Source organism: Paramisgurnus dabryanus, chromosome 4 (assembly GCF_030506205.2).
Source record: "Paramisgurnus dabryanus chromosome 4, PD_genome_1.1, whole genome shotgun sequence".
Taxonomy (NCBI): Eukaryota; Metazoa; Chordata; class Actinopteri; order Cypriniformes; family Cobitidae; genus Paramisgurnus; species Paramisgurnus dabryanus.
In genome coordinates, this window is record NC_133340.1 from 46,617,732 (window position 1) to 46,638,805 (window position 21,074).

General features: G+C 36.8%; 1 protein-coding gene across 4 annotated transcripts in view; it reads left to right on the forward strand.

Annotated features, from left to right (window-relative positions):
• The window catches only part of bnc2 (basonuclin zinc finger protein 2), a 437,581-nt gene that overhangs the window by 229,367 nt on the left and 187,140 nt on the right, over nucleotides 1-21,074 (forward strand). For 3 of the 4 annotated variants that reach the window (XM_065254835.2, XM_065254838.2, XM_065254837.2), the window contains one exon: nucleotides 502-732. The exons of the other annotated variant lie outside the window; for it this stretch is intronic. In XM_065254835.2, coding sequence (XP_065110907.1) covers nucleotides 631-732 — 102 coding nt within the window. In that variant the 5' untranslated portion in view covers nucleotides 502-630. The remainder of the gene's footprint in view (nucleotides 1-501; nucleotides 733-21,074) is intronic. 4 annotated transcript variants of the gene reach the window in all.

The window sequence follows — 21,074 nt, forward strand, 5'->3', positions numbered from 1 at the left end:
TGCTTGGAATGTATGTATGTGTGTGTATATGTCCTTGTATGTTTGGAGGACAGCCCATACACAGCCTGACTGACATTTAGAAAAAGTGGGGGGTGCTGCCAAAAAAAAGATACTCCCCTCCTTCCTCATCTCCTCCACTCCTCTGCCATTCCCCCTTTTTTCTCTTTCACCTCACACCCCATCCCTTTCTTCCTCCCTCCTTAGCTCCGACGCTACACTCATCCTGCCCTCTACCACCACATGCCCCAGAGGAAATATGCATTGTGCAGCCCTGCTCCTGAATTAACTCAACGCACTCCTCCTGCTACCGGCAGGCAAAACCCTCCACTCTCTTCCCCCTCTCTCAAGAGAAGATTGCAAAGAGAGAGTGAGAGAAAGAAACCAAAAAGAAAGAAAAAGAACAGGACAGAAGACGAGAACATTTACCCTTTGCCTATTTGAACCTCCACGTTCACATACTTTCTCCCCATCTACCCCCTTCCCCTTCTTTTCTACCGGCAGTCTGAAGAGACAGAGTTGGATGTGAGAGGCAGCGTGGTGAAGAGAGAGCAAGATCGAGAGAGGGCACGCGAGTCCATAGCCCGAGCCAGCGGCAGCAGCAGTGGTGCAGGAGGAGGAGGAGAGAGCTCCATGCAGTTCAGCACCAGACCGGCCAGCGCCGAGCCGGGCTTCATGGGGACATGGACACAGCAGAGCACTGACAGCAACCTCCTCTTCAGAATGTCCCAGCAGGTAAGTGGAATGTTGTCCCTCTTGCTGTCTTGCTCCTACTTTCTGTGTGTTCTCATGTCTCTGACACTCACTGTATGTTCTGCTGTGTGTGTTTACTGTTTGTACTGTGCAGCTGTTATTGGTGTTTAAGTGTATGTTTGTGCACATGTAACAATATGTGTGTGTGGCTGTGTTTACCAAGTATTTTGGTTAGTGTGTGTGGCTGTGTTTACAAACTATTTTGATCAATGATGTCAATAAGGTATTCATGTTTTAAATTTGTTTTTACTATGAAACTGATTTGTTTTAATTCTTTGAGTGGTAGAGGTTTTAGTGGAAATTGTTTTTTTTTGTCAATTTAAGCAAATTAATGGACACCACCGAGTATGTCATCTTGTATACACCTCTACATATACTTCACTCTAAAGTTTCTGAGTGTGGTAGAAAATTAGATATTGCATTTTTACCACATTATCAAATATGCATTCACATGTAGTAATTACGGCCTGTCCAGTGAGCAGCAATTGTTTTATTTTTATGACCTTTTTGGCAGATGAGACTGTGGTAACAAAAGGCTTGATTTAATTGACTTTATACTATATTTGTGGATGGAATCCTGAACATCAACATAAACATAAAAATGACATCAAAAAATGTAGCTGACAGTATCTTGAATTTATATTTTTACAGCACAGTGTATAGTTGTTCTAAAGTTCCTGTGCTGCCTGCTTGCAAGAGGTTTAAAGGGTAGGATAGCGGGTCTGCGGTGGGAGAGAGGGTGAGCAGAACATTAATCATCTGGGCTGGTTTCTCTGTGCCATGCTCACACTGTTACGAACGCAGGCCACTGGACTCCCTTTGGCCAGAACTTGGATGCATCCACATATCTGTCCAGATTCCACACGAACTTTTTCTGTTTTAACTCTCCTCGTTCGCAGCATAGAGATGCGTCTCAGCTAAAATGTAGCAAGAAACAAAGATGTGTTTGGCATACATTAGAAGTTTTAAGTTCGTTTTGTCCAAAGTACCCATTTCACTAAATAATTGAGAGTCGCTTATTTATAATTGAGCAGTTTGACTCCGCGGTTATTCTCGAAACAGATGTGCTTTATCTTTACGAGAGTGCAGATGGGAATGGTATTGATAACAAGAGCATGCACGTCGCTGTTCGGCGAATTGGGGCTTCGGCGCAGGTGGATTGTGTCCTCCTTCACCAATCGATTATCAGCCAGTTTACGGACACTCCGAAATCTTCCTATGCTTTTAATATCAATGTCTTTTAAATCTATTTGACCGTGTTTTATTATGACACATTTTTAGAATTTGATCAACTTTTACAATATATATGCTCAATGCTCATCTTTTAATCCATGATATAATTAAGTCACATAAAATCCTTAATGCAGTTTATATGAGCTTGACTCTAAGTAACCTAAAATCAGAAAAAAGGCTTTATTCGCCAAGAGCGTCGAACGTAGGCTAATGAATACTGATAATATTGTGAAATCTGACTGATAGACAACAAAATCATACACTCACATGCTGCTTAAAAATATCATAATGTAAAGAATGTGGATCAAAACTTTTTGTTCTAAATATTTAGTAACTTCTAAATGTTTAGAGCTATGAAGATTTATAAAGAGATCATACAGAAAATAATTATCTCGCAAAAAAAATAGGTCGGCTGCAGGTCCGTCTTCATTATAAACTGATGATACAGAAGTAATATTTAGAGAGTAGTGTAAATTCTAGACTTAATGTTTTAGCTAATAATATAAAAACAGTGATTGGACTAAGGTTTCAATTTTCATTTAATTTTTTTTTCTTTTTTTTTGCAAAGACCGACTGCTCCTTTTGAACATGACATTTCTTTAACAAAAAAATCTCTGCGTTTCAAATTTATTTAAACAGTTCTGAAAATATAGGGACAGCTGAAGATTTACTCTAACAAGAGCCTTACAACATCATCACAATTTTTTATTACAAGTTTTAGTTGCATTTTCTTATGTGCTTCCGAAACTGTAGAATTAGCAATGATCGATTTTAATATTATACCCACAAAAACAAACCTGTTAAAATGTGCTGGGGTTCGTTTTAAGCAGTAAACCTGTATTTATTAACTTTGGCATGGCCTGTGATGTGTCCTGGTTGCTTTGTCCTGATCCGGCTGCTGTAGTAAAGGTTCTTCATTTAATGTGATGTCGCGGTGCTGAAAAAGGTCTATAAGCAGTTGTGATAACATTTTTTCCGGTGGTGCGTCTGATCAAGTATTTGGTGAAACCTTTGAGATGCTGGTTCACTCTGGATGCACTCTCAGGATCTCGTTTTCATAACGTATTTCTAAAAATATACAAATATATGGCAAATGTCTATAAATGTACATGCAAAATTGTTTTATATTACGTTAAAGTAATGTTTAGTTTGTTCTATATTTAAGCATTAGCAATAAGGTAAAATATTAATAATCGCAATTGTAAATGCATTATTATTGTTGAAATAATAAAACTAATAATAACAATAATAACAATAATAATAATAATAATAAATAGGTTTACTTTTAAAATTAATTTCTTGGAAAACAGTTTTCTGGAAACGACAGTCTTATTTAGGTGCGAACTAGTTTATTGGCGTTGTCAATGTATCTGGTTGATTTGAAATGTTTTTATTGTATTAATTTATTTACTCATTATATTTACTATTTTCATTTTCTATATTAAGTAATGCAATGAATGCTAATAGTACGACTTCTGATTAAATGAAAGGCGTACACTTTAAAAATCTTCCGGTGGCATTACTATCAGACACAAATTTCTATAAGAAGAAGCCTAATTAGAGACAAATTCAAGGACAAACAGCCATTTAATAAACTAGGGGATCTTTTTCGATATTATTTATACAGACTGATTAAAGCGGCTTTAATTCTAATCTAATTCTATCTAACGTTATCTTTATATATATATATATATATATATATATATATATATATATATATATATATATATATGTGTGTATATATATATTATATATATATAATTTATGTAAAATAATTTTAACAGCTACAGAGAATAAATAATTTGTTAAACGCGGTTTATCGAATGCTTCTATTTCTTTTTCTTCTTTATCAAGTATTCTTTCAATTTGTCCTACAAATAAAAACAGACTTCTCTTCAGACTTTGGCAACGGAAAAACATTTATTTCTAGCACAGTTATATTGTGGTATATAGATCACGTACAGGATGTATGCGTGGTGTAGCTCTGTATCATTTTCTTTTTTTATTAGAATAGGTGTGTGTTTGAGTCAGAATGTACAGGAGTGTGTACATGTGATTATAGTAAAGTGTGTGTTTTCTTTTCCCTGTCTGTTCTGCATGCCTGTGTGGGTGCGAGATGAAATGACTCTTGCCTATCCTTGGCTGAGTGAAAGAGAAGGGTGGAGTGGAGGAGAGCAGAGTGAAAGAGGATATGTGGTTGGGGAGACACCCACTACTTCTCAGCAGATAAAGCATGCATGGCAACACGTGCTGACTAAGATGGAGGAGTCACGGGAAGGATGGTTGTCCCAAATGCTATTGACAGAAAGATGTCTGTTGTAGGGTCAGTGCCAAGACTAAGTCAAGAGAAGCAGTGAAACTTGACTTACCAGCTAAAGCAAATTTATCACTGAGCTGATTGTGGGAAAAATGGTTTATCGGATAGAAAAGGAACTAAAGGAAAAAGTTTCAAAACGGTCTGTAGAGTCAGTATTCTGAGTTGTTGTGACATTTTACAGAGGAGAGGTTGCTTATTCAGAAGTCTTTGTGCTGAATGGATCTGACTCCTGTCATTAATTACTGATCATATTAAGTTATGGACTCAGCTGAGGGGAGTAATCTCACCTGACCTGATGCTTTCTTTCCTAATTCCTCTTGCTTTCCCCGATAGACACCCTCTTAATGTTTTCAAGTGGAGGCTGGAATGTGGAGGAAGCAGAGAGAGGGTGGGGAGATGATCTGAGAGCAAATGTAAAAAAAGTATGTTTTTATTGTAAAGTGAGCATGTTTGCTCGCATGCTTTATTGTTAAAGTCAAGTGTTACAAAAAGGTGCATAGAATAAGAGAAATAAATCAGAAACAGAAGTGAGAGAGGCGCTAGGAATGTATACATTGGCAAACTATTGCACTGCCTACATCCCTGCCTTTCACCTGTAAAGGCAATGTGTTTTGTATAATATCATATTTGCTGGAAACTTCATTGCTTCTACCTTGCAAAAAACATATCTGTATATCTGCAAGTTCTCATAATTCTTTATGAGTGATTACATAATTAGTTAATCAATTTGGTGTAGTTATGGCTTTTAATAAACATGTTGTCTGTACCAGCTTCCGTGGTAAATTGGTTTTAATATTCATGATTTAATCTTACTGTTTACAAAGCAATGTTGGAATATTAAACTGAAATGCTCTTGAGAAATATCACTGCACTCTTTCATTGTGTTTCACTTGAACAATAAGTCTTAAAATTACATATTTGATATTTTATAAGCTTCTCTTGTGAAAACCAAAAATTTGTATTTTATTCATTTACCTTTGAAATTATTTCTTATTTTAGTATTAAGAAAATCTTAGATATTTCAAGGCCTTGCATTTGCAGTATGCTAAGGATAAGAGACAGTGAGTGCGGTACATAAGCGGTTGTTTTTGGGGAAAAGGTCCCTGGTAGGTAGAAAAAATCACTCTTCTGTGATACTGGCTTGCAGCCAGTTTGGATGCAGATTCATTACCTCTACATGATGGGGACACCCCACAGAACCCCCACCCCCCAAGCTCAACTCTGAAGTGCACACAAATCGATCCAGTTAAGATTTTCATTCAGCTTCACTAAAGATTTGCTCGGTATCTTTTCTCCTATTCTCTGGAGCAGTGAGTGGATATGAGTAGGTGTTTGGGATATGTGTGTTCCTCTGGCAATGATCAATAGCTGACACCGCGCACCTCACTCACATGCCTGTGCAGTGCTACAAGATCTCCTCTCCATCTGTCCGGAGGGGTGACATGGTCATTCACATGCTCAATCTAAAATACATTTCTGGAGAATCAGAAAACAGAGCAACATTGTCTCAAGGGTAGTTAAGAGGCTATGTTGCACTTTAGTAATTCAGTGCTAGTCGTGATTGGATAACGCAAGATGTGTGTGCATTTAGAAGACTTAGGCATGAGAAACATTTGAGACCACCTGCTCCACTCTTACCCAGAAGATCAGTGGGTGCTTCTATTCAGGCTGCCTTGCTCACTTGGACATTTCTCAGAACTCTGCTTTCCCGTTGGTAAATGCAGGCACTTGATTAAACTGTTAAACACTTGACACAAACAGAAATCCCTTTAAACAATTAGTATGTAATTAACAATGCAAATTAAACACTATGTTGTTTCATAAGCTTTCATGATTGTTTAAAATAATGACAACAGATTAACAGATTCATTTTTATAAACGCACGCACGCACGCACGCACGCACGCACGCACGCACACACACACACACACACACACACACACACATATATTAATCAAATGACAATTAATAATCCAACTAGATTTTGTATGAAGTAAATCAAAAAGCATACAAAACAATAACTTAACTAACAATCAGAATAGAAGCTTTTTTATTACAGTATTCGTCAATAGTAGTGTCTAGGCTTAATATTCCATGTGCTATAGATAACAAAAAATCTAGCCAGACACCCTTTAAACTATTTAACATTTTTTTGGAACGACTGTTTATTTTTTCTTTTTGTCTGCGCAAAGGGGAAGTTCTGCCTTAAAGGGAAACTGCTGTTTCAATAGTTTTTGAGTCAGGATGTCACCACCCCTGGCGTGGTGGTAATGAGGGGACATTATCATCATTCTGTGTCTTGTTGGTTCCCTGAGTGCCTGACACAATCAGAATGCAACAGCTGCCCTACAGACCTCAGAGATCAGAGAACTGGGTGAAACAGGCCTCCCAGACCTCATTTACAGGCAGAGAGTTCCTATAGGCTAGACCTGAGGGCCAATACCAGAGATGAGACAACCGGGCCACCTCAATGTAAATAGAAATTGGGCCACACAGGAATGTGCATATACATTTAAATAATTTGTTAATGTCTCTACATAATCTGCAAGGAAATATGAATGTTCTTTAAAATCTTTAATTGTATACATATCACTGACTTCCACATACTAAGACCAGGAGCTGACATCTATAATTATTTATAGCTCTTCATAGTAATAGTTATTACTAAACTGAATGGAAAACAATAAGATGCACTTGATATACACAATTACATCATCGTAGTTGTGAAATGTAGCAATAAATTAGAGCTTTTATAGAGTTTGACAGATTTATCTGATATTTAGGATCTAAATATTTTATCTAAATAAATAAAATGTTGAGCCATATAAAACCCTTCTATGCAGGACAATCATTTGACATGAATTAATAAGAAATGTTTTACTTTATAAGATGTGAACACTTCAAAAAAATGTTTTGGAATTCATCATCAAAAGAATTGGATTTAATATTTCATTGTCTCCCAAACCTGTCTGGTCCAGTACTGCCGTTGCTACTGTCTGTGCCTGTATAAGCAGGATTAGTCTCGAGATGCTGGTAAAAGGTTCCATTATAATAATACAATTACTCTAATAAAAGCACACAAGTCTGTTATCATCTACTCTTCACTGGTGCTGCATTATGCCACATCCAGTATAGAAAACACCTGAGTCTTTCGAATAAGATGATCAGTCCTCAATGCCTGCTGAGTGTTTTTGGGTAACCACAGAGATTCAGTTATAGTATTTTAGCAGTTGAGATGTAAAATGTGTTAAGTGCATTTAGCATTATTTATTGTTAATTAGTTAATTAGACTCTTAATTGATAAAACCGGTATTTTTGAATGGCCTGAGGGCGATATTAAGCAGTTTTGATGCAAAAGTATTTGATGAAGGTGTAGTTTGTGTCGAGAGCATTCGGTTTGAATCATTATCTCATTTTGTGAATGAGGTGCCGTTTAGCGGCTTTTCCATCTAAACTCTTCATGTTACATTTTGTATAACTTTGTGAGTCAGAGAAAAGTGAAACATTTGTTATTTAGGCATATGTGCAAAGAGAGAAAATTCTGATTATAATAAATGACTATAGCCTATTGAATTTCATTTTCAATAGCCTTAGGTTGTCAAATATGTTAAATTTTTTTATTTTTAACTGGTGTATGTGGAAGACTTAACAATATGGGGTTTAAGATGTAAAAACCCAGCTAAAGCTTTCTGTTTTCTATATAAAATCATTATACATTATGTAAAGAATGTTCTGTGAAAATATAATCTTGATATTTGTTATATTGACTAGCTAAGGCAATGTAAAAGATTGAAATTATAGTGAAATGAATTAATTCCAACTTTGAAGCTCGTTAGTTCAAAAGTAGATTTACACTTTAGCCTGGTTTCCACAGACAGTGTCACAAATAAGCATTTATAATAATGTATAACAACATATTCATGCAGTGAATAACAAGACATAGTTTTCTCTGGTTATCTCCAAATTTAGAAAATTCCCAAGTTTCCTTGAAAGCATTTTTCCTTTGCTTTATTCAGTTTGTGGTTATTCAGATAGGTGTTCAACTTTCAAAGGCATATACATTTGTAATTTCTGAAAATACAAGTTTGTTTTAGGACAATAAGCAATAAGTTAAGAGTGAAACCTTTTGGACAAATGTGCACCTTTATTACAATGAAATGGAAACACAGGCCATGAAATAAGGGCATGAAAGCTCTATTTCTTGTTTCCTGTTTTCATTTTTTCCCATGTTGGCTTGTTGCCAATGCCACTGGCTCATTTAGGGGCCGCAATTTTTAAGCTGTTAGTCTGCCTCATCTTAACAGCTAAGAGGGCAATTTCTTCCATCAACAAAAAACAGACGAGAAAATCACTCTTCTCTTGCAGAAAAGACGTGCTCATTTTCCATTTTGTTGTCTGTTTTGACTGTGTCACCATAATTTCATCTAATGTTGTGGCTGATTTGCTATTATTATTATTATTAGTAGTAGTAGTAGTGGTAGTACTACCTACAGTACCACCATTATTATAGTTATGCTCGCAGATAATGATAGTAATTTCAGTTTCTCCAAGTTCTTTTTCTCATTAAAGTGACACCACGCTGGTGTTAAACATACAGTACAGATTTAAAAGACTGTGTCGAAGCTACATTCTTTACTGTATAAATGGCAATACTGATAGAAAGGAGAAATGCAATACTGTGCAAAAGGGTTTTCAGTGAAATCCCGGGTTGACTGAAACATGCAAAATACGAATAAGAATGTGAATAGGATTTTAAAAAACTTATTAAAAATATATTTATAATTATTGTATAAAATGATAATAATATTGATTATGTTGTAATTAATACATCAGCAATGTGATGGAAAATAATAATTTGAAATAAAATCATAATATCGTTTAATACACATAACATTTGATAATGTTTTAATAAAAAAATTAAAACCAATAAACTGACATTTTGTTGTGGATGCTATTTGTTTAACAGACAAAAAACCCTTTTCAGTATTAAATATTTTTACTGAACGTTCTAACGTGTTTGATCATACCTTGCATAAACAAACAAACAAACAACAACAAAAAAGGTTGATTATTGGGAAAAAAACTCTTGTATTTAATTTTTTACAGATTTTATTTTAACTAGCATTTGTCGAAAAGTTGTCCTTGTGTGTACAGGCTTGTATCGCCATCAACCACATATCTGCAATCAATGGGTGGTGTATTTTATATCTTATCCTTCTGTGTGTGAGTGTGTATTGCAACTCTAGGTTTGGGGATATGGCGTTGTCGCTATTACGCACCTGAACTTAATTGAACTTAATTTTACAAAGTGATGTTAGCTTTAATTTATAATTTACTTGTCATTCCCTTATTCCCTTATATAAATAAATAATAAATAAATAAATATATATAAATATATATATATATATATATATATATATATATATATATATATATATATATATATATATATATATAAAATCATTTAAGATGATTAAATCTTTACAATTAAAAAAATATATATATTTATAAGATTTTTAATTGTACAGATTTAATCATCTTAAATCTGTCATGGTGCAAGTTCTCCGATGCACACCCGAAGTGATTTAAGTTGAATTTATTGTCACATATTGAGCTGTTTTGCTGTTCCATCCCTCCGATCCAATCAGTTAAAGCTCAAACAAACTAATTTGCTCTTGTGATAGACTCCAAATGAAGCGGCCAGTGTATCTAGGCAACCAGAGGGGTCAGAGTTCCCTGTCATTATCAGGAGTTATGTAGCAGACTTAAAATGCTTTTGCTGTTGAATTCTTCTGTATTGAAGTGAAAAGTCACATGAATAGGGTTTGGACTACTTTGTGGAACAGTGTGCAGATGAAAACATTTTCATAAAAAAATCTCAAGTTACTGGTGATTTGATTGATGAAATAGTAAATTAAACATAATAAAAGTTAAATTAGGTTTGTGCTTATTTTTATGAAAATGCAAACCACCGCATTGCCTCTTTGAGCATGCTTGTGTTACTCAGCCATGCTGGTAAAACCATCTTACATTGCATAAGATGTATTTGTGCAGTAAGCGGTGGGTAAGTCTTCCATTCTTTCAACACTATTGATTTTAACCCATTCAACAAATATTACATGTTTTAAGGGGTAGGGATTATAATCATGTAAAGTGAAACTCTACTTCCAGGAGCAAATGTGTAGGAGAAGAACATTATCAGGTCTTAAAGTTAATTGATAATAGCCGTGGCATAAAGTGGATTATACATAAAGGATGCGTTTAAAATGCTGTCTGATCAGCTAAAGGAATGCTAATTCCTTTCAGGTTGAAAGCAGTAATAGCATCACCAGTAATGGTATCCTCTGTGAAGTGTGGGTTGAGCAGACGGTATGTATGTGTCTGTGTTTGTGCGTGTGTGCTGTTTAAAGAAGAGTGAGCACATAAAATAAGGTGCCCAGAGGTTGCTTCTGGCATTTTCTGGTCACCAGACACCTGTCATAACTCAAAGAATAAAAAAGAGAGAGGTGTGGGGGTGATGGGTTGAGTGTATGTTTGTCAGAGGGGGCGGGATCTTCTGTCCCAGTTCAACTCATATCACATCCAAATAATTGATCTTCTCTCATTAGAGTGAGGAAGGGACCATCAGGCCACTGCAGTCCATAGTGCCATGAACAGACACACATACACATATACACTCCCCCTCAACCTCATTGCATGCACGACGCTTCTGAGATAGTTTAGGGAATAGAAAATTGCTTTCTAAGGAAGGCTCTGGCCAATTAAGGGCCTGACTGTATTGAATGTCAAGTGTTAATTTAGGTTGTCTCTCCTGTGACCCCCCTCCCCCTTTTACTATCGGTTGAGCTGGCAGGGGTCTTCAGATGAGCAAATACATGTGAAGTAAAAGTTGATTGCCTGAAGAACCTCGGGTATTATGTGTCATAGACAAGTGGCAAATGTGTTCTTCTTCCAGCATTTCCCCACTCCACCTCACTGACACCCCTAAGGAACAGAGGGGCCGGATTAACTGTACTGCAGCGATAAGAATGGGCGATTTACTTAGGGGAACAGAGGAGTGTAATCACCTCACGGGCAGTAGGGAGGGTTGAGATGGACCCTCTTCCCGCTGCCTGGGACACAGCAACTTTGCTGACCGGTTCCTAACTCTTGGGAGTATAACCGTGCGTTCACACCGCCACCGACAACACTGTAGAAAAGCATTAGTGAATGCTCTTTATTTAATGGGGCCGCAAAGCAAACAAGCATGTTGAACTTGGGGTATTTGATGTAGAGAACCTGAATGAAATATTTGAATTGTGAAAGCAAGAAATTGATTGAAGAAAAGAACTTAACAATTGTAGTTACATGTTTGCTAAGAAATAAACCAATTAAAAGTCATTTGTGTGTTGTGGCTTTTGTTTTTTATGGTTAAGTGGGAGTCTAATTTGAACCTGCAGTTTTTTAAAGACGTCTTTAATTAACATTACCAAGAATTTGTCTGCAGTCTAAAAACTGTCCTGGTTAAAGTGTTGCCTTAATGCAGGTGGTCGAATCTTTGTTGTTTTGAGCAGCAGTCAACCTCTCCTCCATTTTGCTTCGAAACGAATGTGGTCGAAACAAAAGTTTACATGAATGCGTTCTCTGGAATTCTCTCAAGCGGAGGACTTCTACATTACTATTTAGTTGACCTGGCCTGTGTCCGAAACCTTAGTTTCTTTAGTTTGCTTTACAGTCCATCTGAAGAGAAATATCAATTTATTTTATGTGATTTTTTCATTAATTTACAAATTCTACCTACACTATTATGTGCAAAACCTGCAACAAAATTATACAGTATTATATTTCTTTACATGTATTTATGTTGACCCACTATCCTGGGTAGCACTATCCAGCAGCCAACTAGTGCGTCTAGTTTTTTTTTTTTTAAGTCTATGCTCACATTGTCCAAGACACGCTGTGCCGATGCACGTCGGAGCTCGCAGCTGGCATACATTGAAAATATATGAATTCATGCCAATTTGATGCTCTCGACAACAGCGATGTGGCACAGAGAGTTTGGTGTCATTTATCCTATTAATTTCTAAAAACAAAACATTATTAGTTTTATTTCAATTATGCTATTCAATTAATTAATCGTTACAATGTTTAAAGTAAAGTTTGAGATTCTACTGAAATTTCAGATTTTTCTGAAACATTATAGAGGAGACATATGTATAATTGCATAAGATGGAGTTCTTATCAGATCTATTGGATATTCTTCTATTACATTGGTCTGTTCGTGTAAAGCACTGTAGTTATAGAGCCAGTGAAAGGATGCTGTTTTAAAGGCCTTCTGCATTCTTACCTTCGTGATCTAATAGACAGGCACTTAGCCTTAATGGTGTTATTATCATCATTTTGAAGCCAAGGCTTGCTTTTTAAAGGTGCAGTCTTTGGTCTTTTACTTGCTGTACAGTATCTCTAAGGGATTTTCAATAGAATAAATGTCAATGCATTTTTGAGATTCAGTGCACAGCTAATTCAAATAGCCTAACGTGCCTTAGACCTGATAAAGGCCTCTGGCTACATCTGTTACTAGAAGGAACCAGCGTGGGCTTCGTTCTATGATCCACATCACACAGACAAGAGGGAACATGCTTCTGTCTTAAAACTGAATACATAAGAGTATTGATAAAGGTTCACACACATAAGGAAGTAGACATATTTAGCAAAAATATATGTTTTTTAATATGAAGGTTAACAGTATAAACAAACACATGTAGGTCGAATCAGATATGACCACACATATAAATAAAACTGCTAAAATAAGATGATTTAAGTCAGCTAAAATGGACCACTTTTGGTTAATTGTACAAAAAAATCAAACTAAGCATGTAAAAAAATTCTGGTCTCCTGTATCTTTCTAAAGATGTAATGTAATAAAACAATATTGTTTTTGTTCTAAAGCATCTTATTTTCAAAAGTCCCTCTGGAAGACCACTATACCATTATTAGGTAAAGTGGGCCACTTTATCAGCTAAAATGGACCAGACAAAATCTACTAAACATGCCAATAAATCAGTGAACAAATTGTTACAAATTAATACAAAATTACAAAAATACTGTAAATTCACATTTAAATTTGTTCTTGTAAAATATTAGAAGTTTATATTTACCAATAAAATGAGATATCTTTATTATCTAAAAAAATTTTCCTAGTCATTAATGAAAGTAAATGTAAAACAAATTAAAATTTTGCTTAAGTCTCTAGCATCTCTATTATTTCTCCCAAAAAGGAAAGACAGAAAAAATATCTTACTGTCTATATCTTAAAGATTCAGAAAAAATAAAACTGTGCTCAAATTTGTCAGATCTGCAATCAAATGTCAATATTTTTAAATATGTGATCTTAAAGATATTTTAAATTGATATCAATTCTACCATATACCATAGTTCAGAGCAGGACACTAAATAATTCAGTAGTGCATTTAAATGGTATATGGTAGTGGCTATTTACACTAAGTGAAAATAGCAATAGCTACTATTTACACTTAGTTCAAATAGATATCATATTTTCTTAGTGATAAATGCTATTTACACGAAGTAAAAATATAGAGATATTTTCTATTTACACTAAGTAACAATATCAACATTTTCTTAGCGACATGCTATTAACAGTAGGTGGGTATGTGGGTATGGGAAGCTTTTGAAATTGAGTAGGCCAAATCCAGGCGGAAATCACCAAAGTAGCCTCAGAGTGTAAGAGGTTAAATAAGCCGGATTAAGCCTCTGTTAAAATAGGACATTTACTGTAAGTAGTTTTCGTTAGTGTGCCTTTGAAAAACTTTACTGTTGTGTATCTTAAGGGTAAACAATGGCACTGATATACCTTAAGTGCAAGTTGTTTTCAGTTAAGACAGCTCAGACATTTCAGTCTGGGACTAGACTTAAGCCATGTCAATAAAACTGAGCAATTATGTGTTATTTTGTGCTTAAAACACATAAAAGGGACCGCACAACAAGTTGTACAAGATAGTTATACAAAATGTGTTGTTCCAATAATAATGAGATATGTATAGTTAAGGACAACATATTTAGTTTGTTGTGCCTAAAATAAACTATATTGCGATGTTTTAACGCCACCATGCATTTAAGGGGTTAAAGGAATAGATCTTCCAAAAATGAAAATTATGTCATCATTTACTCACCCTTGTGTTGTTGTAAACTTGAGTTTCTTTATTCTGTTAAACACAAACAAAGATATTTTATTAAATGATGCACACAGTTGACAGTACCCATTGACTTCCATAGCATTTGTTTTTCCTACTATGGTTCACTAGTTCGCCTGCGCATTCAGACCTTAATGATTAATGGTAAACAAACTTAGCTTGCTCCTTGAAGGCAGCCCCACCTGAGCTCTGGACCTTCAGAGAGCTCGAACCTGAGGCTGGGACTCAAGCCCTAAGTTCAACCCCCCTGCAACACTGCATATAGAGGAAGAAAAAAAGCAGTGAAGGATGAGATGGAGAGGAGGAGGGATGCCGGAATAATTGCAGCTGGACACAGAGGCCTGAAGGCTGCACAGTATACACCCATAATGATTATTGACAGGCCTGAATGTTTAGGCTCCTCCCGAACCTATGTTTAGAGCTACATAAGTCAATAAATAAAGCCAACTGTGTGCTTAGTATTATTTAGCAAAATAATCTAATTAGTGTTAAACAGACCAAAGAAACTTATATTTTGTTATAAACTTGGTAAGTTAATCATTGTATTTAATAAAAGATACCTAAGATGCCTACTTAAAAGGAAATACTTATTACGACCTGTAACCTAAGTATTATCAGCTTGAAGAGCTTATTATATATATATAAAATAAAGCCTAAAGGAGGATAAAAATACACCAAATTGTGTGACAGACACTGGTCACAACCTCATGTCCCTTTTTTTTAGCTCCACTGAACTGCTTATGTCCCTAAATTTAGTCAAAAAAGCTGCAGTCTAAAAGCAAGAAGAAAATAAATACTTTCATTTTCATTTGTTACGCTTTCATTATTTTCAAAGGTCAATTTGAAAGGATTAAAGAAAATATTTTTTTTGTGGTGTTTATTTATTCATAGAGAATATTTTAACTGTCATTATGAGGAAAATACAGCTTATAAATTCTTCAAAATATTCTTATTTTGTATTCTGCAAAAAAGCTTGTCAATAAATTTATCACTTGCTTTTTCCTGATTTTTTTGGAAACATGTTTACACACCTTGAAACACTACAACTTGTATATGATAGGATGATTTGATTTGCATGTGTACATGAATCCAAATTCACAGATGCAAAAAGAGAAGCTTTTTGGATGTGATGTGTTGGGAAAGTACTCCTCAAGTGGCATTGATTTGTTAAAGTGCTGAATTAGCACTGTACGCCAGCTGCCACCGCCCGCTCGCTGTTGTGCTGCCGTGGGCTCATTTTCTCCTTAACAACTCTTTCCCATTTCCCCTCAGCCCCCATTCCTTCCTCTCTCTTTTGCTCTCTCTCTTTCTCTCTGTTGGGCCACACATGCACTCTCTCTCCTCTACTCTCGTTAATTCTCTCTTACACACACACACACACACACACACACACACACACACACACACACACACACACACACACACACACACACACACACACATATACTGCAGACACGCCCCAGCTGTGACCCATAGCAAACCCATGTAGCTTCTCCCTGTCTTAAGGACACACAGCCACACCCACATAAACACTTACAATGCATGATCTTTTGTGGAAACATTCACTTTTGTACTGTTTTGTAGTGCATCCCCATGTTGAGCCCATCAAATCTGGATGATTTCCATCACTTTAACCCACCCCCCACAGTGATGGGATTGGGGGTACAACTGTGGGAATAATCAAAGCCAACTCAGCGAAACCCCTAACAGTTTCTGCTTTGCCAGGATCTAGTGGAATCTTGTGTTTCCCAGCTGTCTCTGACATTGACTGTGAACTGAAGTCAGTCAGAATAGGCTTTTGGCTGCTCTGAGTGTCCACATTTTTATTAGGTAGCCAAAGTGTTCCATAAGCAGTTCCCAAGGTTCCCTTGGAGAGTGGCTGAGTCATATCCCGACTGTGTCAGGCCACACACAGTGGCAATACATTTACCTTGAGTTCAGTTCAGCCCAGTTCACAACTGCATTCAAGTATTATTAGTTTGCACTGTGTAGGCTATAGCCATGTACAGTTACATATATATTCAAAGTTTTACCATTTATCATGAGGGACAGAGGGAAAGTAACAAATGAAAGTACAACAGCTGTCTCTGATAACTTGTCATCTAACATATATTTCAGCATTTCTGTTTCAAACTTTTGCCAAGAGGTGCAGGTGTCATTGACCTCCACATATGCCCCCCCCCACACACACACGCACGCACGCACGCACGCGCGCACACACACACACACTTTATTAAAAAATTACTTTAATTCATTTTGTTTTATGCTCTTTTTCTGTTTTCAGAGCAATCCGGCATCTCCCTGGCGAGTTAAGTGATTAGCTGTTGAAAGGTTGATGCCTGCTTGCTCTGCCACAGCTTCCATAAAATACAGTAAAGCACTAATAAAAAGCCTGAAAGCCCCAATAGAGAAACACTATTCAGAAAACACACTGCTCTACAAAAACACCCAGAAATAATACTTAGCATGCCCAAAATAAGCACATTTTCTTCTAGATTAATATAAATCCAAATGTGCCTTAATTCAGCAAGGGCTTTTCCTCTGCTTGATTGTGAAACTTGCAGTGAGCATTTCAGCGTATCCTAGACTTCTTCTGGTAAACTGTTTCTGAAATGAGTAATTTAAATTAATATGGCATTATTAATAATGCAATTAATATATAAATATTGACATAGACTTTTATATGTGAGAAAGATGAGGTGGTGACCACTGATATGATCCATGCATCACCGGCTGTGAGGTGTTGAGGTCAGCCCAACAGTCTTTTTAACTACCCAATCTCTGAATCAGCGTACGTGAGTGTACATGAACATCTCTGCATTAATGTTGTGGGTGTGCCTTATGTGTGACAGTAGGTGGAGACAGTCACCAGAGGAAGTCAAAAATGGCCCCTGTGCAAACTCAGCATGTATGGGGCTATGTGTGTCTCTTTCTCTGTTTCGTCTTTTTTTCTTGCACTTTTCCCGTCAGAGGCAACCAAGCAGAGCCAGAAAAGCGGTTCCTTGGCAGAGCCTAATAGCAGTATGATGTAGTCTGTTGTGACTAGTGCATTCCTTTCAGGTTAAACTAGGGAAATTGCATTGTGTTCAGATTCCAAGTCACATGAATGTTTTATTGCCACAAGAGTGTCAAAGGTCCTTGTCTGGGTCTCAGGAGAGCGGCTGAGGAAGCCTTTGACTGTGCACTTCAAATGGGAGAGAGAGAGATAAAACACTTGGTTGAACAAATGGTAGTTGAACAAAAAGTAGTAGGTGAGGCTAATAGATTGTGGCAGTCACTGAGAGGGATGTTACTCTCTTTAAACTGTGACTTTTAAGAAAAACACATACCCTGTGACAACACAGAGCTGAAGAATATTCGACAAGACATATGTAGAGGGGAGGAGAAAGATTTGAACAGAAGATGCTGGTCTGCCTTCTCCGGCTCTCCTACTCTGAAAGTGTGTGTGTGTGTGTGTGTGTGTGTGTGTGTGTGTGTGTGTGTGTGTGTGTGTGTGTGTGTGTGTGTGTGTGTGTGTGTGTGTGTGTGTGTGTGTGTGTGTGTGTGTGTGTGTGTGTGTGTGTGTGTGTGTGTGTGTGTGTGTGTGTGTGTGTGTGTGTGTGGTTTACTATATGTGATAGTGCTCAAGTGTGTTTGAGGCAGTGAGTGAGTAGGTGTTTGTCTTTGTAGCTTTTGGCAAGTTGCTGAGGAGGGCTGGAGCATTTTAAAAGTAAGGGGGAAGGGGATACAAACCTGTTATCAGCACAGTACTGACAGGAGGACCATTGCTCCCCATGGTACCTTGTGTTACGACTTGCACTCCCTCATTCCTTCTGTTGTAACCTAACCTGAGAGGACCAAGGGATGCAGAGGGTGAGGACAAAGAGAAAAAAAGACCCAGAAGAGGGAGGGAATTAGGGAGCAGCTAATTTTCAAAAAATATTCCTCCACAATTTGTCACTAATTCGTTTTTTCTCTTCTCACTGTATGCAGTGACTCTAAAACTAAATTTCAAGTTATTGAAGAAAAAATATGCTGTGATTTCAGGATCTTGGCTGTTTTCCCAAGACAAACAGAAATGAATGGGTGTGAGGACAAATGACAATGCCAGCTTTTAAAGTGCATTTGTTAGACTGTGCCAGAAGCATAGAAGTGTAAAATAGATTAGTTTTGGGAGACTAAGACAAGCATCAGTGGGATTGAAATCCAGGGTGATAGATGAGCATTAACAGGCATTTGTGGAAGTAGAGGTACAAACAGGTCTTTGTCTGTCACCTTTTGCTGACCGCTTTACAAACACTATTTTCTGGTTGAAAGCATGCCATCAGCCCTAACATTTTATATAGTAGTTTTATGCAACTGCATTGGTTCAGAGATTTTTACATATGTATCTAATCAAGTCTCAAACTGCACTCACACAACAGACCACGCAGTATCACGTAGTATCTTTCTTTTCTCATCTTTCGTGTTCAGTCACTCTATATAATGGCAATTTTTTTCTCTTTTTCATCATAATTTTCTTTTAGACAGCAGAATAAGTAGATATTTTAAATAAGTTGACCTATGGTGTTTGGTCCAATTTGATTGAACAATTCCTTAATGTAGCATGTAACCTTGGCCTGTACGATAAGGAGAAAAGTATAGGGCGGGGTATATATTTTTTCCACGTTCGGCGCCGCGTTGGACACGTATACGCAATACAAATAATTTCTTATTCAAATTATTACTCTACAAGGCTATTAGGGCAGCACTGATTTGCAACATTTACAGTACATAAAAAAATGTTATAGATGAAGAAAAGTAGCGGATCCACCACTGCAAACAAAGTTTAGAACAAACAACAAGAAAACAAAAAAAACAGAAATTAAACATTATGGTGACAAAAATGCTCCTAAGCTTTCTGTAAATGCTTTCTATTGCCTTTGGGTTATTGTTTATAGTGTAGGGTCCTGTCTCAATGCATGCGCTGTTGTACACGGACTGTCTGCGTGGTCTCAAGTTTTGGGCAGCACGCAGACGGCCGTGGACCCTCCTGATGACGAAAATGACATCATGCGGACGGCGCGCATATGCGGACGGCGCGCATATGCGGACGTCCCAAGTATACCTTCGGCTTGATGGACATTTAACTCTTTCGCCGCCAGCATTTTTCATGATTTTCACAAAAGTTGAATGCCTTCCAGAAAATGCTCCTTTTTAAATATATAAACATACAATATATGAAATAAAAGAACAGACCCTCTGCTTTCAAACTAAAAAATCTGTTTCATCCTACCTTCATGTGTTCTGTTTTTATCACCTCTCAAATATGTGTAGGTTTAATCAAAAACACCAAATTTTGAGCAAAAAGCTGAGATCATTCCATTTTTGTGAAGGACTTTTGATAGAGATCAGATGCAGAGCGATCTTTAAAACATACACGGACATACAGCTGTTTGCCCTAGGGCAATACTTCCTGGTGCCACCTGGGGGATAATAGCGGTTTTGCAGATTGACGAGATAACTCGTCAATGGCGGGAAAAGAGTTAAAGCAGTCTAAGATAATCTGCATTATTTGCAAATAATGTATCTATAAAGTTGCATCTCATCATTCTGCATTGACCACGTTGTTGGTTTGCTTTGAGGGAAATAAAATGTGTCTGTGTGTGTGTGTGTGTGTGTGTGTGTGTGTGTGTGTGCGTGTTATAAGGTTGAGTGACATTATACCACCTACCACCTCTCAATGTACGCACACACACACACACACACACACACACACACACACACACGCACACACACACACACACATACTTGCTTTTACTACTGGGTGGGGACACATGACATAATGCTGCCTGGTGGGAACCACCCTTTCTGAGGGGTCTACAGACAAGGTAGAAACTGGTCCACACTACATTTACAGTCGTTATAACAGCCATCACTTGTAAATTTGAGCCTGACCCCCAGAAGGCTGACCTGACATTTAACAAACTGCTGGGGACCCAGTCAGGTAGAATTCCCTCCAGGGGACCTATGATGTAATGTTTTGATATGCAAATGAATGACGTCACTGTGTGTGTTAAAAAGGTTAACAATGGGGACCTCACCTCAAGCTTCTTAAATCAGTATCCTGATACAGGTCAACAGGTGCTCCCTGCTAACACTGTAACATTTGCTGAGTTATGCAGCTGTTTGCCAGTAACTTGCTGTAGATTTAAAAGATTGTTATTTACTGGCAACAGTTTTTTCAAAGATAAATTAACATTAAACATTTCTTTAGATTTTGGTGCTTTGAATGCTTTGCATGATGCTGTTATTTTGTGGTTTTATTCTGTAAAGATGTTAATGTTTATTTATCTTTGAAAAAATTGTTTTACAGATACAAATAAGGTGCTTCTTTTTCATGAGTCCAACATCTAGCCATGTAAGAAAACACAACAAAGTGTCAAGTACCAAAAGCCGTCCATGTTAAATCTACATTTCAAGTATTTAAGTATATTATACACAATTGTCCCATATTTTTTCTTTGTGAAGTTGGAAACCCTAGCTACCACTTATCACAAATGTATTGCAAATAGATTAAATTTCAAATAAAATAAATTGCATTCAAATAAATTGTCATTTGGAAAA